At 37.1% G+C, this 13,002-nt stretch overlaps 1 protein-coding gene across 2 annotated transcripts; it reads right to left on the bottom strand.

The window, feature by feature from the left end:
* Positions 1–1,584: 1,584 nt before the first annotated feature.
* On the bottom strand, positions 1,585–12,516 carry LOC148873360 (putative transcription factor PosF21). 2 transcript variants are annotated; one of them, XM_088964889.1, is made up of 5 exons: positions 12,027–12,516; positions 10,761–11,814; positions 7,866–7,998; positions 7,516–7,600; positions 1,585–2,273 (listed from the first exon to the last, which is right to left on the bottom strand). In XM_088964889.1, exons 2-5 carry the CDS (start codon positions 11,447–11,449, stop codon positions 1,897–1,899), a joined length of 1,284 nt encoding a protein of 427 aa, XP_088821015.1. In that variant the 5' UTR covers positions 11,450–11,814; positions 12,027–12,516; the 3' UTR covers positions 1,585–1,896. The 2 variants fall into 2 exon arrangements, with proteins under 2 accessions (XP_088821015.1, XP_088821016.1); XM_088964890.1 differs by having other exon boundaries at positions 10,761–11,820; positions 12,027–12,361.
* Positions 12,517–13,002: the final 486 nt, after the last annotated feature.

The raw sequence follows: 13,002 nt of genomic DNA on the forward strand, positions 1-13,002 counted from the left end.
TACCAAAACCAACAATGAGTTTGGAAGTATAAAACCCTGGAAAATGAAGACATTGAGGATTGGTGGACAAGGATTAAAAATGTAAATAACCATAACTGGAAATCATGGAATGATCAGTACAATGCTATGCTATATATGGAAAAATAGAAATAATAGATTTTTCTAAAATAGATATTCCCCCTTAGGTAGTCAAGGAGTTAGCAAAAAGTTTATGTAACGGATATGTTTTAATCTACTATAAAAAAGAAAGCTACTCCAATACACTTAGACAATCCCAACTCATCAATTGGAAGCCCCCTAAGATGATGGCATCAAGAAAAATTTTGATGCCTTAGTAAGGTAAGGAGGAAGATCTGCAATTGGAGTTATTGCAAGAAATAACCTTAAAAGAACCCCCAGTTGCAGAGCAAGTCAAAAAGGAGAAGGACCAGCACTAAAGGAGATTCTAAGCTAGTTATCAATTGCCTTCAAGGTGTTTTAACCTCCACTTGAAATGTTAAGCCTATCATCTAAGAATGCTGTATCAACATTGCAGCAGATAGAGTTAACTATTACATACATACATATACTCTTAGAGAAGTTAATGTTTCACTAGACTAGCTAGGCAACCATGGTCTTACAAACCAAATTTCGTCCTCTCATTTCAGTTGCAGTTCTCTTGCTTATATTTGCTTTAATGGGATCGGGCTTCCTGATGTGGCTTGTAACTTCTATGTTTCACTTTCTATATAAAAAGGTAAAGCTTGAACTGCGTTTGAATGCAATGGAAAAATTCACCATATAAAAAATCAAGGTTCAAAATACTGATAAACCCGACGAATCGATACTCTTTTTTTATACTTTATTTTTTATTATTTTTTTCTGAAACCAATTCAGGGAGATCGGTTTAGGGTTCCACCCCCTGAACCAGTTAGACCCCCGATACATCCACTATAAAGACATATTGAAGGGGTCCCCGAACGATGATACATGTCAAGACTTTGAACCTTAATAAAAATCAATTGATAAAAAATCCCATCGTATAAAAGTCCAAAAATTTAAATCTGCCTGAACTATTGAAAAATTTTAAGTGAGAATGATTATAAAAAGTACATGGATTTTATGAATGTATCATTTACATTGATTAATAATGTAAAAATCAACTAAAAAGCAGAATTACATTAATTTTTTTATGTAACTTTTACATGAAAAATAAACAACTACAAAAATGAACTGAATATAGAATTTTACACTAGAAACAAACGGGTGTTAACGTAAAGCAACGATTGAGTTTTACGTCAATTCACATTTACACCTCAAACGCAACCTTAATGTTATTACTATAATTTAATATTTATTTTAATCCTAATTCCTAAAACAATATGTTTTGAACTCTCCACGAAATCCATAACAGTGGATATGTTTAAATAACAATGTCAAAGATGTGGTTCGGACGCTAGCATTGGTAACAAGGTCTAAAAGTATAGGATACACCCGAACCAAATCAGGTGGCCATGTGAACATAGGATGATAGGATTGGAAACAATCAACTTGGCCAAAAAAAAAGCACAAAAAAAAAAGGATTCCATCCCCTGCACCTTCACATAAGTGCTAAAACCAGAAGTTATCCTTCATGCAGGGTGAAATGATACAAGGAATCCCATTAAAAAATTGAATTAAATAGAATACTGCTAAAAAGAATATCACGTCTGCATAGATGTAACTGACCAAGCTATGCAACCTGCTTAAGTACAGCTAAGACTACACTAGTTTTTATGAAAGCAAATCTGTCTGCCCCTCCTAAGTCCTACCTTAAAAAGTCGAAAAAAACTATAACCGATTAACTTAGACCTAGAGACTTTGAACAGTTGGCATCCCCTTCGGTAACCAGACCCTCAACATCTGACCCATTTCACCTCAGTCCTTGGATGCAGAATTGACCCCTGATGTATTCTCCCTCTGGTGTGAAGTCAAGGGAGCTTTGATTCTCAAGTCCCCAGTTTGTTGCTGCTGGAGTTGCTGTTGCTGGTGCTGTTGGAGCTGCTGTTGTTGAAGTTGTTGCTGCTGCTGCTGCGGGAGTTGATGAGACTGCTGCGGCGGTGGTTGAGAATGAATCTGGAGCTGCTGAAACTGATGTGCAGCTAGGAGAGTGTGCATCGCATTATTGTTGGGGTAGAATTGCTGATTGGCACCAAATGCAGAGCCGTAGTTCATCATGGTCTCACCATTAGAAATGGCTTGTCCTGTCATCAGCTTTAGACGCTGGACCTCATCCCTCAGCGCTTCATTTAAGGCTATCATCAGGAAAGCACAAACAGAGAGTAAGATAATTATGATTTATGAAAGACGAGACAAACAGACACTTGAACTGATATCAACGGGGCAAGTGAAGGGGAAACATTGGTTCCGTGCTTTCCATGCCACTCATATATATGATGGAACCCACATTTTGAGGGTTTCCACCAGGGAAACCAGTGGAAATTTATACACTTATACTTGATAGGTAAGAATAGTTCTACACTCGCCCAAAGCAACCAGAAGCTCTAATAATTTTATGAAAAATTTCCATCAAATCAGATGAAGTTGTAAAACCCTAATCAAATTGACCCACATCTTTTTTTTTTTTTGATCAATAACAATAAGCTTTATTAATGAATAAGTTTTGTGAAACTTTAATTACAAAGGAGGAGGTAAACTATCTTAATTCTCCAACAACAAAAAGCAAAGAAAGAAGCTGAAAATTAGCCCAAAACAGATATTCCCTAAACGCCCCTTGCTTGGCTAACCCATCAGCAATTGATTTAGCACTTCTCTTCACCTCAATATCCCTACTCAGCCATTTAAATTTTTTTCTTTTCATTGCTGTAACTCCGCGCCCCTTGCTCTTTGGATTCCTTCCAGAACTGCAAGAATCTCAGCCCTAAGAAAGTCACCCTCTCCAATTGGGCCTGACAACATGGCAGTAATAACCCCATCCTAATTCCTGAACACTCACTCCCCCAATCCCAGAAGGCCCTGGATTCCTTAGGCTACTACCATCGAAATTCAGTTTTATGAATCCAGAGGGAGGGGACCAAGCTGCACCGTACTAACAATTTGGAAGCCTGCCAGATGGAGGCAATCTTTAGCATCTGACTTATTAACTTTTCTCTGACCTTAAAAAACCACAACAAATAGGAGTACCATGTAGAAACATGGAACAGGGTTTCTACCGTCTTACAAACGACTAAAGTCTGATTTTTTTTCTAATTTCATCTATAACACTAACAAGATGTTTTCATACAAAAATAGGATCATAAACGCCAAGAGGAGTAAAATAAAGAATGCAAAAGAATATAAAGAGCAAGGCTTCAGACCCAAAAATAAAGGAGAGAAATGGGTTCACATGTATAACTCCACTATAGCAGAGATCCAGGCAAGAGAATCCAGCATAAAATTGGCCAACAAAAGCATCCACTTGAATGAAATCGTCAGATTGGCCAAAAACAAAGAAAAAGAAAAGGCCTCCTAAACTAACAAGATGAAAGAGCGTAAGATAACCAATACCCAGCCAATCACTAACCCCTACCACCAGATTACCATAATGGAGAAAGGGAAAACCAATATCCGTAAGGACCAACAGTCAGCTTTAGTAATTTTATCCAAACCTAAAAGCCTAGACAAGTAAACAGGCTGATGAAAATTCAATTCAATCTTGGAAACAACCATCAAGTTCAAATGTATGGAATTTATGGACCATTTGATAATGAATGAAATGACTGAACTGAATGACTTATTACTTTGTCCTAGAGTGGATAAAATAATTTAGTAAAATATTGAGCACATAATAATCAACTTCAGCTATCAAGGTGCTCGCAACCTCCAGAATAACCAATTCACTAAAAGACAAGCAATAAGTCATTCAGTCCAGTTCAGCTGTTATGAAATGGCCCTTACTGATCGAAAATCCATGTGTGCTGGTGCATCTCCACCTGATGATATGACCCCAAAAAAAAAAGAAGACCCATCCTGATGATGAAATGAAATACATTATGCCTCTGAACTCCTAAAGGTGGGGAAAGACATCAATCTGCCAAAACTAAGATACCTTCTGACCTATCCTGAGGATGAAATACATTATGCCTCTGAACTCCTAAGAACAGCAATATGCATTAGAACATAAAGATACTTTCAACAAACATATACACATGGCATCCATACAAAAAAAACATATACACATGACACAAATTGTGTGCTAGTTTATAAAGAACAATCAGAAATTAATAAAGAAATAATTGATAAGCAACAAAATAAATACGATACAAATTGAACAGACAACTAAACATGTATAGTTTAGATCTCGATCCGAGATTGACGAAGGCAATTATAGATATGCCACCACCGAGAACTGATAAGAAAATTAGGGCTTGAACATGTACAGTATGATCACAGATTTATCGCACAATTAACACTGATTTGTGAGCTGATTGGGAAATTGCTGAGAAAGAACTCCACGGGACAATGGGCATTGAATGGGTCAGCAAGACATTTTTTTATGTTGACAATTGGTGTTATTTGGCCTATAATGACCAAATAACACACCTCTGCGCTTCCCTCTATAAGCTCCCCAAATCAAGACTGTTTAAAGAATAGGCAGATCATTGATCAAAGTTTAATAACTAATGAGGGTGTAGAGTTGAAAAGAACTGGAAAAAAAGGTTTAGTTTGTAAGTTTGGTCTAAAGAAGGCCTATGACCCAGTGGACTGAGACTTTTTGTGGGGGATGATGAGAAATTATGAGTTCGGAGATAAGTGGTGTAAGTGGATTCAAGGATGTATTAGAACTTGCCACTATTCTATCTTGATAAATGGAACTGTACTGGATCACTTTCCAGCTATCAGAGGAATTAGACAGGGAGATCCTCTCTCCTCTTTTTTATTTACTTTATTGGCTGATATCATAGGGAAGCTAATCCAGAGAGCAGATTCAAGACAGCTGGTGAGAGGGTGGAGAGTGGGAAGAGATAGAGTGCCTCTTACCCATCTTCAATTTGTTGATGATACATTTTATTCTGTGAAGGTGATGACCTCACAGCTGGTGAGAGTGGAAGAATTGTTTGAGCATATGTCAATCTAAAAATCAATTTTAATAAGAGTTGTGTATTGGGGATCAATATGGATGAAAGGGAGGTGTTCAATTGTACAATAGTTTTGGGTTGTGAAATTTCCCAGTGGCCAATGAATTTACTTGGGATTACCCTTGGGTGATAACCCGAGAAATACAAGTTTCTGGAACCCTATGGTGGATAGATTTACAAAGAGACTAGCCTCTTGGAAGAGAAAATTATTTCTTTTTTTTTTTTTTGATAATTGAAGAGGAATTATTTGTCCTTGGGTGGCAGAGTTACCTTAATCAAATCAACTTTGGCCAACTTGCTTGTCTACTTCCTCTCAGTGTTCAAAATTCCAAAAAGGGTTTGTAAAATTCTGAAAGAAACTAATGAGAAATTTTTTTTGTAGGAATCAAGAGAGGAGAGAAGAAATTTTATTGGCTTAGGAATTGGAACATTTAGAAGAGGAATATGGCACTGTTAGGGAAATGGCTGTGGAGACTGAAGATTTATGCTAGGACTGAAAGTAAAGAAATACCATAGAAGTAGAAACTGAGCATTTCAATGTCATTGTATAGAGCCAATGGATTCAGGAAAAGGACAAAAGCAAAGAGTCCTCATGCTACTCGTGCTGAAAATTCTAGAGATGGATCTTGGTTCTTATTGTTTCTTGAGGTCAGTCAATCTATCTTGGCTGTCATTCTTCACATGGTTGTGTTGTTGACATCTACAACGCTTACAAATGGAGAAATAGCAAAATCTGGAATTAGATAAAAGGATCAACAATCACATGCTTGTGTTTATCTTCACTGAAATCCTTGTACAATCACTAGCACCCATACTATAATTGTAAAAAGGCTCAAAGAATGACTTGTAGCTAAATGTTGCTTATATGTGAAGAGGGCATTTTTATATTGGGAGAGAGAGAAAGAGGGAAGTGGGATAGAGAGACATGAAGGCAAGATGGACTGGCAAGAGTTGTCTTTGAGTTGCAAGGTTAAGGGCATTTGGATTTAAATCATAAATGGATTGCCAATATCATCATTATTTGAGAGGACGGGTACTTAAACTTGAATCATAAAGACCTAGAGTTCAGCAGGCTTTCAAATTCTTCCCGAGCAGATCTAAGTTTTCAATCTTCAAAATATGTATCAGTACTTCTCACTAAAAATGTTCATAAAAAAAATTAAAAATAAGAATCTTATGTTAAAAGAAAATCTCAACTCATTGCTTTTGATGCTCACCACTTCATAGCTTCATGCCTTGAGGTATGGCATATATGTCTCACCTGACAAGAGCCCACACCTCAAGAGGCCCGTTCCTAGCGTTGGTTCCAAGAGGGATTGAGGGAGAGCAAGATAAGTATAATGCAATTCCCCAACTCATAACCTACCCTGACTACATAATTTCCCATTTTTGACCAAATTGCTTTTCCATAACACAATGATCCATAATGAGCATTATTATTAGCTTTCTCCAAATCTTACACATGATCCTTTCCCCTATACTATCACACTCTCATGGTTGCTCCATAAACAAACAAACCATAATTTCATGCAAGATCTGTCTGCCCTTGAGAACATTCCTTTGGCTGTGAAATTGACTTCACTTTTGCCTCATGCTCGTTATTTGTTAAAAATTACAACTTCCAGCATACATCAAGATTGATTACATTGTCGTAGTGCAACTTGGGTGGGCTCGGGTTGAGCATTTTTAATTTGCTAAAAATTGAATGAGGTTGGGCCTAATGCTTCATCAACATCATCTAAGCCTTATCCCTACTATATGGGGCCAAATGCTGTGTTTATTCTTCAAATATACCCAACTTGCGCCCCTATTAGATTAGGCTCCAACTTTGATGGGACTTTAATTGTTGTTCAAGATTATGTTTTCTTCTTAATCTGATATGGACCATCCTTTGATGTGGGATCATCTCATCTGTGATACCGAGATACATTCACAGTGGTGTCATATCATGCCAGATACTTCAATAAATTTCATATCTGACACCATATCCAAACATGTCATTGAATCTGGGTAACATAGCATCTCACTGGTCAGTATGAGGAAATAATAAAACAGGCATATGAGCCGCAGTAGAAAAATGTCTAAAACCATTCAAAGTGGATCATATTTTTATACAATGTCCTTGTCATATAAACTTAAGCAATAGATCTGATTATCAGACATTTGGATCATCTAATTAATAATTAGTGTGTTTTAGACATCAGTTGCTATAAAAAGCATGAAACTAGTTTTATGCCCTAGGTCAATTGAGTTTGAAAACCACACGCATAGTCAGCAACCTGGTTAGCTATGAGATTATACTATGAAGTATGAACCAATGATTTATGAATTAAAAATGTAAAAGAATTAGTGATTAGTGAAACGTATACCAAAGCAGAAAAGTTTATGCCATAAACCAAAAGTCAAATTGAACCCTTACCATCTTGCAGGTGAACCTGTTGTTCCATGGTTTGCAAACGGAGTTTCAGCTCATTGTTTTCAGTAGTCAGTCCATTTGTATCTCTCTATCCATGAGAAGCCCATAAAAAAGTACAGTCAGAAACAACTGATCCAGAAAAGGTAGTCAGAAACATGCTTCATCTAGCCAAATGAGCTATTTTATTGAGCATGGGTAATCAAAGTCCAAACAAGCAAGAAATACAAGCCCAAAGAATATGGAGATAATTGGAACGAAACCAGAGTTTAAGCAGTAGTAACTGATTACTCGTCTTAACTTCCATCCTAAGATTCACTTGGAAAGCAAGAGACTTTTCAGAGGAAAAACAATACCTGCAACAAGGTCAACTGAGCAGAAAGTGTAGTTGCCTCTGTTTGCAGGGTCTGCACTTTCCGTTCCAGTTCAGATATGTAGCGCATTTTCCTCTCTTTCGACCTTGCAGCTGACTGCCTATTTGCCCAGATCCTGTAAAATGAAATAGGAGAGACAAATATGAGAAAAAAAAACACCAACAGTCAAGTATAAATGGAGAATAAAGTATAATATGGTGATGTGGCTCAAGAATAAAGAGCACTAAAACAAAATAAAATATTCTTTATAGGGCCAACTTATTTAGGTGCATCATGTAGAACACAAAAGGGCAATGCATTTCTTCTTCTATCCATTCAAAAAAATATCTCAACAAGGGGAGGAACAATATAAAATTATCCCTTTAATATAAGAGAAATTAGAGGCTCAATAGTCAAGACTCTGTACTCTCTCTAAACTTTTATAATGCCATTTCATGATACAAAAGCAATACTTATGGGACTGTGTCAATATGGGAAGTTGGAAAGGTTAAGTTTGGGAGCAGCTTTGTTATAATTCCTACAAATATGGGGCCATTATATATGAAAATCTAAGAACATAACTGGCTAATAAAATTATTTGGCAGGGGGTTGCCCCCTCTACCAGTGATCAAAAGTTGTATTGAGTTTGGCAAAAGCCAAGCGTTGTGTAACTGCCTGTTGTCAGTGCCCGTTTTGGTATCTTCAATGAGGAAATATTATAGCATCATATAATATATGTATGACACACCAAGTGAATCAGCAAGCAAGGGGTTTATGAAAATTTAATGTGGAAAATGCCTCTTCTTCAAATGATCATAGCACATCTTATACAAAATAGGCTAAAGTTGGAAAACAATCATGTGATCATAATTAATATCAAAACTATTAAGCCCATGTCTGGGAATGCTTAGTTTGGGCCGAGACCACACCAACAAGCACTTATTTGCATTTGGGAAATAAGCCTGAATAAGTGCTAATTCCTGAAAATAAGCACTTACTCAAGAGGCCCAAATTTGGAGCTTATTTTTAAGCACCTATTTATTTCCTTTCTGGCCCATCTTGGCCCGCCAGATCATTTTAAAATACCTATACTATCCCTTTTTGAAATAAGTGCTTTTCCACCAACCACTCGTGAGCACTTATGAGTGCTTATTAGAATAAACACTCCCAAACAGGGGCTAATAAAGAGCAGCCCAGTGCATGAGTCTACACAGCCTTACCCCTGCAGATACACAAAGAAGCTATTTCCAAGATTTGAACTCTGGTCACCCAGAATGGAGCAACCTAACCATTGCACCAAGTCCCACCCTCAATTCCTCATAATATCAAAACTAAAATTAAAATTTTATAAGGCCATCACTACATTTTTAGTAATCTATACTATTTTTAAAAGTGTGAATGAAAGTGTAGAAACTTTTGTTTGACTAAAATACCCCAATTTTTTAATTTAGTTCCTCCTTAATCATAAGGATAGAAAGTAATTTGAACAACCACCTTTCTCCCCATTCAAATCTCTTTCATTAAGTCTTATATGTAAGATATTAACTACCATTAACATTTATTGAATCCTATTTTTGAGTCTTGATTAAAATATAATTTTAACTACTATATTTCTCCTTATTCAATTCCCCCTCGTTAGGTCTTATATTCAGGGTATTAACTCCCATTTTTTCATTGAATCATATATTAGTTAATCATTATAAGAAAAATATGTGTGACAAAGAATAATCGTTCTTATTGATGATAGAAATAAAATACAAATTAAAAACCAACCCAAATTCAATTAAATAATTGAATCTTTTGGGTCTTTTGTGTCAACCTTTGTTGTCATAATTAAATAATAAAAATAAAAAAAAGATTAAAACGCACACAAGCATAAAAATTACAACAAAAAATTGTAAACATTTGGGCACATCTATAATATTATGTTTGTCATATTAAACAAAAATAAGTATACCAAATAAAAATAATTTTATAGCAATAGAAATATAACAAATAATTGTAGAAAATTTTGGAAACATATTATTTACTGTCATCATCATCGTCAAAAATTGCCACGTGCAAAGCACATGCTAACTTACTAGTAATTAAAAGTGTATAAGAGATGTATGAAAAGGCCCATTGCCAAAATGAGAAGCCATCCATGAACAAGACCTCTTCATTTTGGACCATCAAACTCACTAAGGAGAAGAATCCAATCCATTTAAAACCAACACATACCAGCACAAAGGTGCACCGATGGTCTATGAGAATCCTTAGAAGCTCTTCTATTTCTTTCTTTCTTAACCCAACAAATGGCCATCCGCACAAATGACCTAATCCCCCCCCCAAGATTCACATTCACCGAAGGCTAGGACAAGCCCAAGATATCCCAATGAACGAGGAAAATAACTCCCAAAATAAAAAGGTAGCTGGGAAGATCAAGAAAATATGATATGATCCACTGGTTCTTTTGCCACGTAGATATAGGACAAATTCTAAATCTGCTTGCCTCCATGGTTCAATTGAACAATGATAAGCACCCTTGCAAAGGAAGGCTAGGCACATATGGTCCTTAACTCAAAGGACTCTGCTTCCCCAACTACATCCCAGGCTCTACGCATGCCTTAAATAAATGTATAGGATCAAAATCCAATCATCAAGAAAATATCTACCATAATATTTTCCAAAAGCAGAAAACTGACAACAGAGAAAACAATAATAAAAATGCTTAACAATGAACATAATGCATCAGATACGGGCATCCTTGCGTGTGTGTGCGTATAAATATACAAATCTCGACACTTTTGCAGATACTTCAGAAGAAAAATGTGTAAAGCCCAATTAAGCAACAAGAAAGACTATGTAATACAGAGATTTTCGATAAACACTACTTATCAGAATGACTGAGAAGCCCACCTCTTTGCACGCTTTGGATCAATGAGAGCAAGATCAGCAAGCTTAGCGGCTGACATGGCTTTCTTGGTTTCTGCCGCAGAAGGACCTTCTGTACCCGAAACAAGGAACTCCGTTTTGATCGACGTTGACCCATCCATGGACTGACTATGCTGGTGCCTAACCCTTGGCTTCTCATCAGACCCAACAGATAAATTCTGGGCAGAAGGAGCTGCAGTTGTTGGTGCTGGTGCTGGTGGCGGTGCCGCAGTAGACGTCTCACCTGCTTGAAATCCAGATGTGGCAGAAGACGCACTAAATTTCTCCATATCAATATACATGGAAAAGAGGTCTTCCTCAGTTTCGTCCGACAGCGAAGGAACGTCTCCAGGACCCACGACACCAAGCTCATTGTCAAAGCTGATGTCGTCGGGGAGACTGAGGATCTCAGACTGAGCCCGCCGATGACCAATATTTTTAGGGGGAAAATCCGACATCCGGCTGATGTCATGGCTAAAACGGCTGGAATCAGAGGACATTGCATGACCATAATGACTTGCTTCTGAAGTAGACGCTGGGGATGGCGGTGGCAATGTAGATGCGGAGGGCTCAGACTTCACATTGAAACTATTCCCAGCCGAAGGAAAACCAGAATAGCGGGATGAAGGAGGTGGTAAACCTCCACCATGGCACGGGGATTTATCCTTCTCCATGATCAAAACCCCTCAAAGTATAGGAATCTCCCACAAGACCAGTTGATAACCGAACGGAACAAGAGATGATAAGCCCCAGAAAATGAATGCCACTTCTTCCACAATAACCTAAACCCTAGAAATTGGGAATCCAGGTTTTTCTCCTTATATAACCAGCACAATCCGAGCGAGCCCAGTATTCCCCAAACCCTATATACTGGAGATCTACAACTTGCATGAAAATTCTGGTTTCAGACAAAAGACCAGATTGAAAGTAAGATAGTCTCGCAAAACTGCTGTTCCTCTTCCAATCAGAACCCAATACAGGAAGCAAATGCAGAAACCCTAGAAACCGAAGATCTGAGCTACCCCCACAGTCCAAAAGACTGCCACTTCGGAAAAACAAATCAATCAATAACAGTTCCAAATTCTCTACAAAAAAACTCCTACAATATTATCAAAAAAAGCAACAAAGCATTCAAAGGTGTTAAACCCCTAAAAATCCATGATCTCTATATTCAAAAAAAAAAATACAAAATTAACAAGATTTTACAGCAAAAAGAATGACAGAACGAGAATGCCGTTCGACAGCTCTTACAAGCAGAAGAATAAGTTACACAGAGAGAGATCCGAGAGAGTGAGATGGGAAGAGAAGCTTCTGAACTGAGACTAGAGAAGGGGAAGAATTAGTAAGAAGCGCGCTGAGGCGATATTTATATAATAGTATGGGAGAGGGAGACAAGGAAAATAATGGAAACAGGGAGCGTTTCAGGAATCAACTGAGCAAATTAATATTCCTCAATTATTTTAATTTGGGGATGTTTCCTGGAAGTGTTTCAAGACGAAATCCTTTTTGGGGCGTCAAAATCGCTGGAGTTAGATCCGCTGCGTGAGAATTAAAGCGAAGACGCGTATCCAGGAACGGCCAGAGAGGGAGCTTCTGGGTTCTGGCCATGTAGACTCGTAAAAGAGAGAGACTGGATTCACAGTCACAAATTACAAAGAGATGCTTTGTTCATGGTCCACCACCACCAATTAGATTTTGTGACTCGTGAGTTGTAAATTAGCGCAGAGAACTAAGACAGAATGGCCTACATCGCTAGATTGCATTGATTATTTGTTCTGGGAATCAGATTTCAGTATCAAACACAAATAGTTTTTTTTTTTTTTTCGAGTCTACTGAATTTTTGTGGGTTCATGTCCTTTTGTTCCTTTTGTTCGGTAAAACATTTTTTGGCGTTAAGTGAAATTGAAATGGCAAAAAATCTATAATGTTGTCCCTTAGGCTTAATTTGGAAGGGAATACAAATTTATATTACTACAAAAATACAAATAACATCTTCAAATTTTTAAATTTTTTTACCAAAATACCCTTATTTTTAAAATATAACCCATCGTTATTATAAATACAGAAAATGTAATTTGAACACTATTGGAATTTAAGTTTATTCAATTCCCTTTCATTAACTCTCACGTTCAAGACATTGACTCACATTCTGTCATTCTCGCTCATTAAGTCAGGGGGGATAATATCGGGTCGGATTTAGGCTACTTAAATGTTAGGTCCAAACCCA

Source organism: Nelumbo lutea, chromosome 1 (assembly GCF_056320005.1).
Source record: "Nelumbo lutea isolate HS-2025 chromosome 1, American lotus-T2T, whole genome shotgun sequence".
In the NCBI taxonomy this organism is placed as follows: Eukaryota; Viridiplantae; Streptophyta; class Magnoliopsida; order Proteales; family Nelumbonaceae; genus Nelumbo; species Nelumbo lutea.

What these genes read in the sequence shown, in the direction of transcription:
- LOC148873360 (XM_088964889.1), bottom strand. Translation starts at nt 11,449, where the DNA reads ATGGAGAAGGATAAATCCCCGTGCCATGGTGGAGGTTTACCACCTCCT. An exon ending in CTCAGTTGACCTTGTTGCAG is followed by an intron (nt 7,601 to 7,865) that starts GTATTGTTTTTC and finishes TCTCATGGATAG; the next exon opens with AGAGATACAAATGGACTGAC. An exon ending in ACAGGTTCACCTGCAAGATG is followed by an intron (nt 2,274 to 7,515) that starts GTAAGGGTTCAA and finishes TCCTGATGATAG; the next exon opens with CCTTAAATGAAGCGCTGAGG.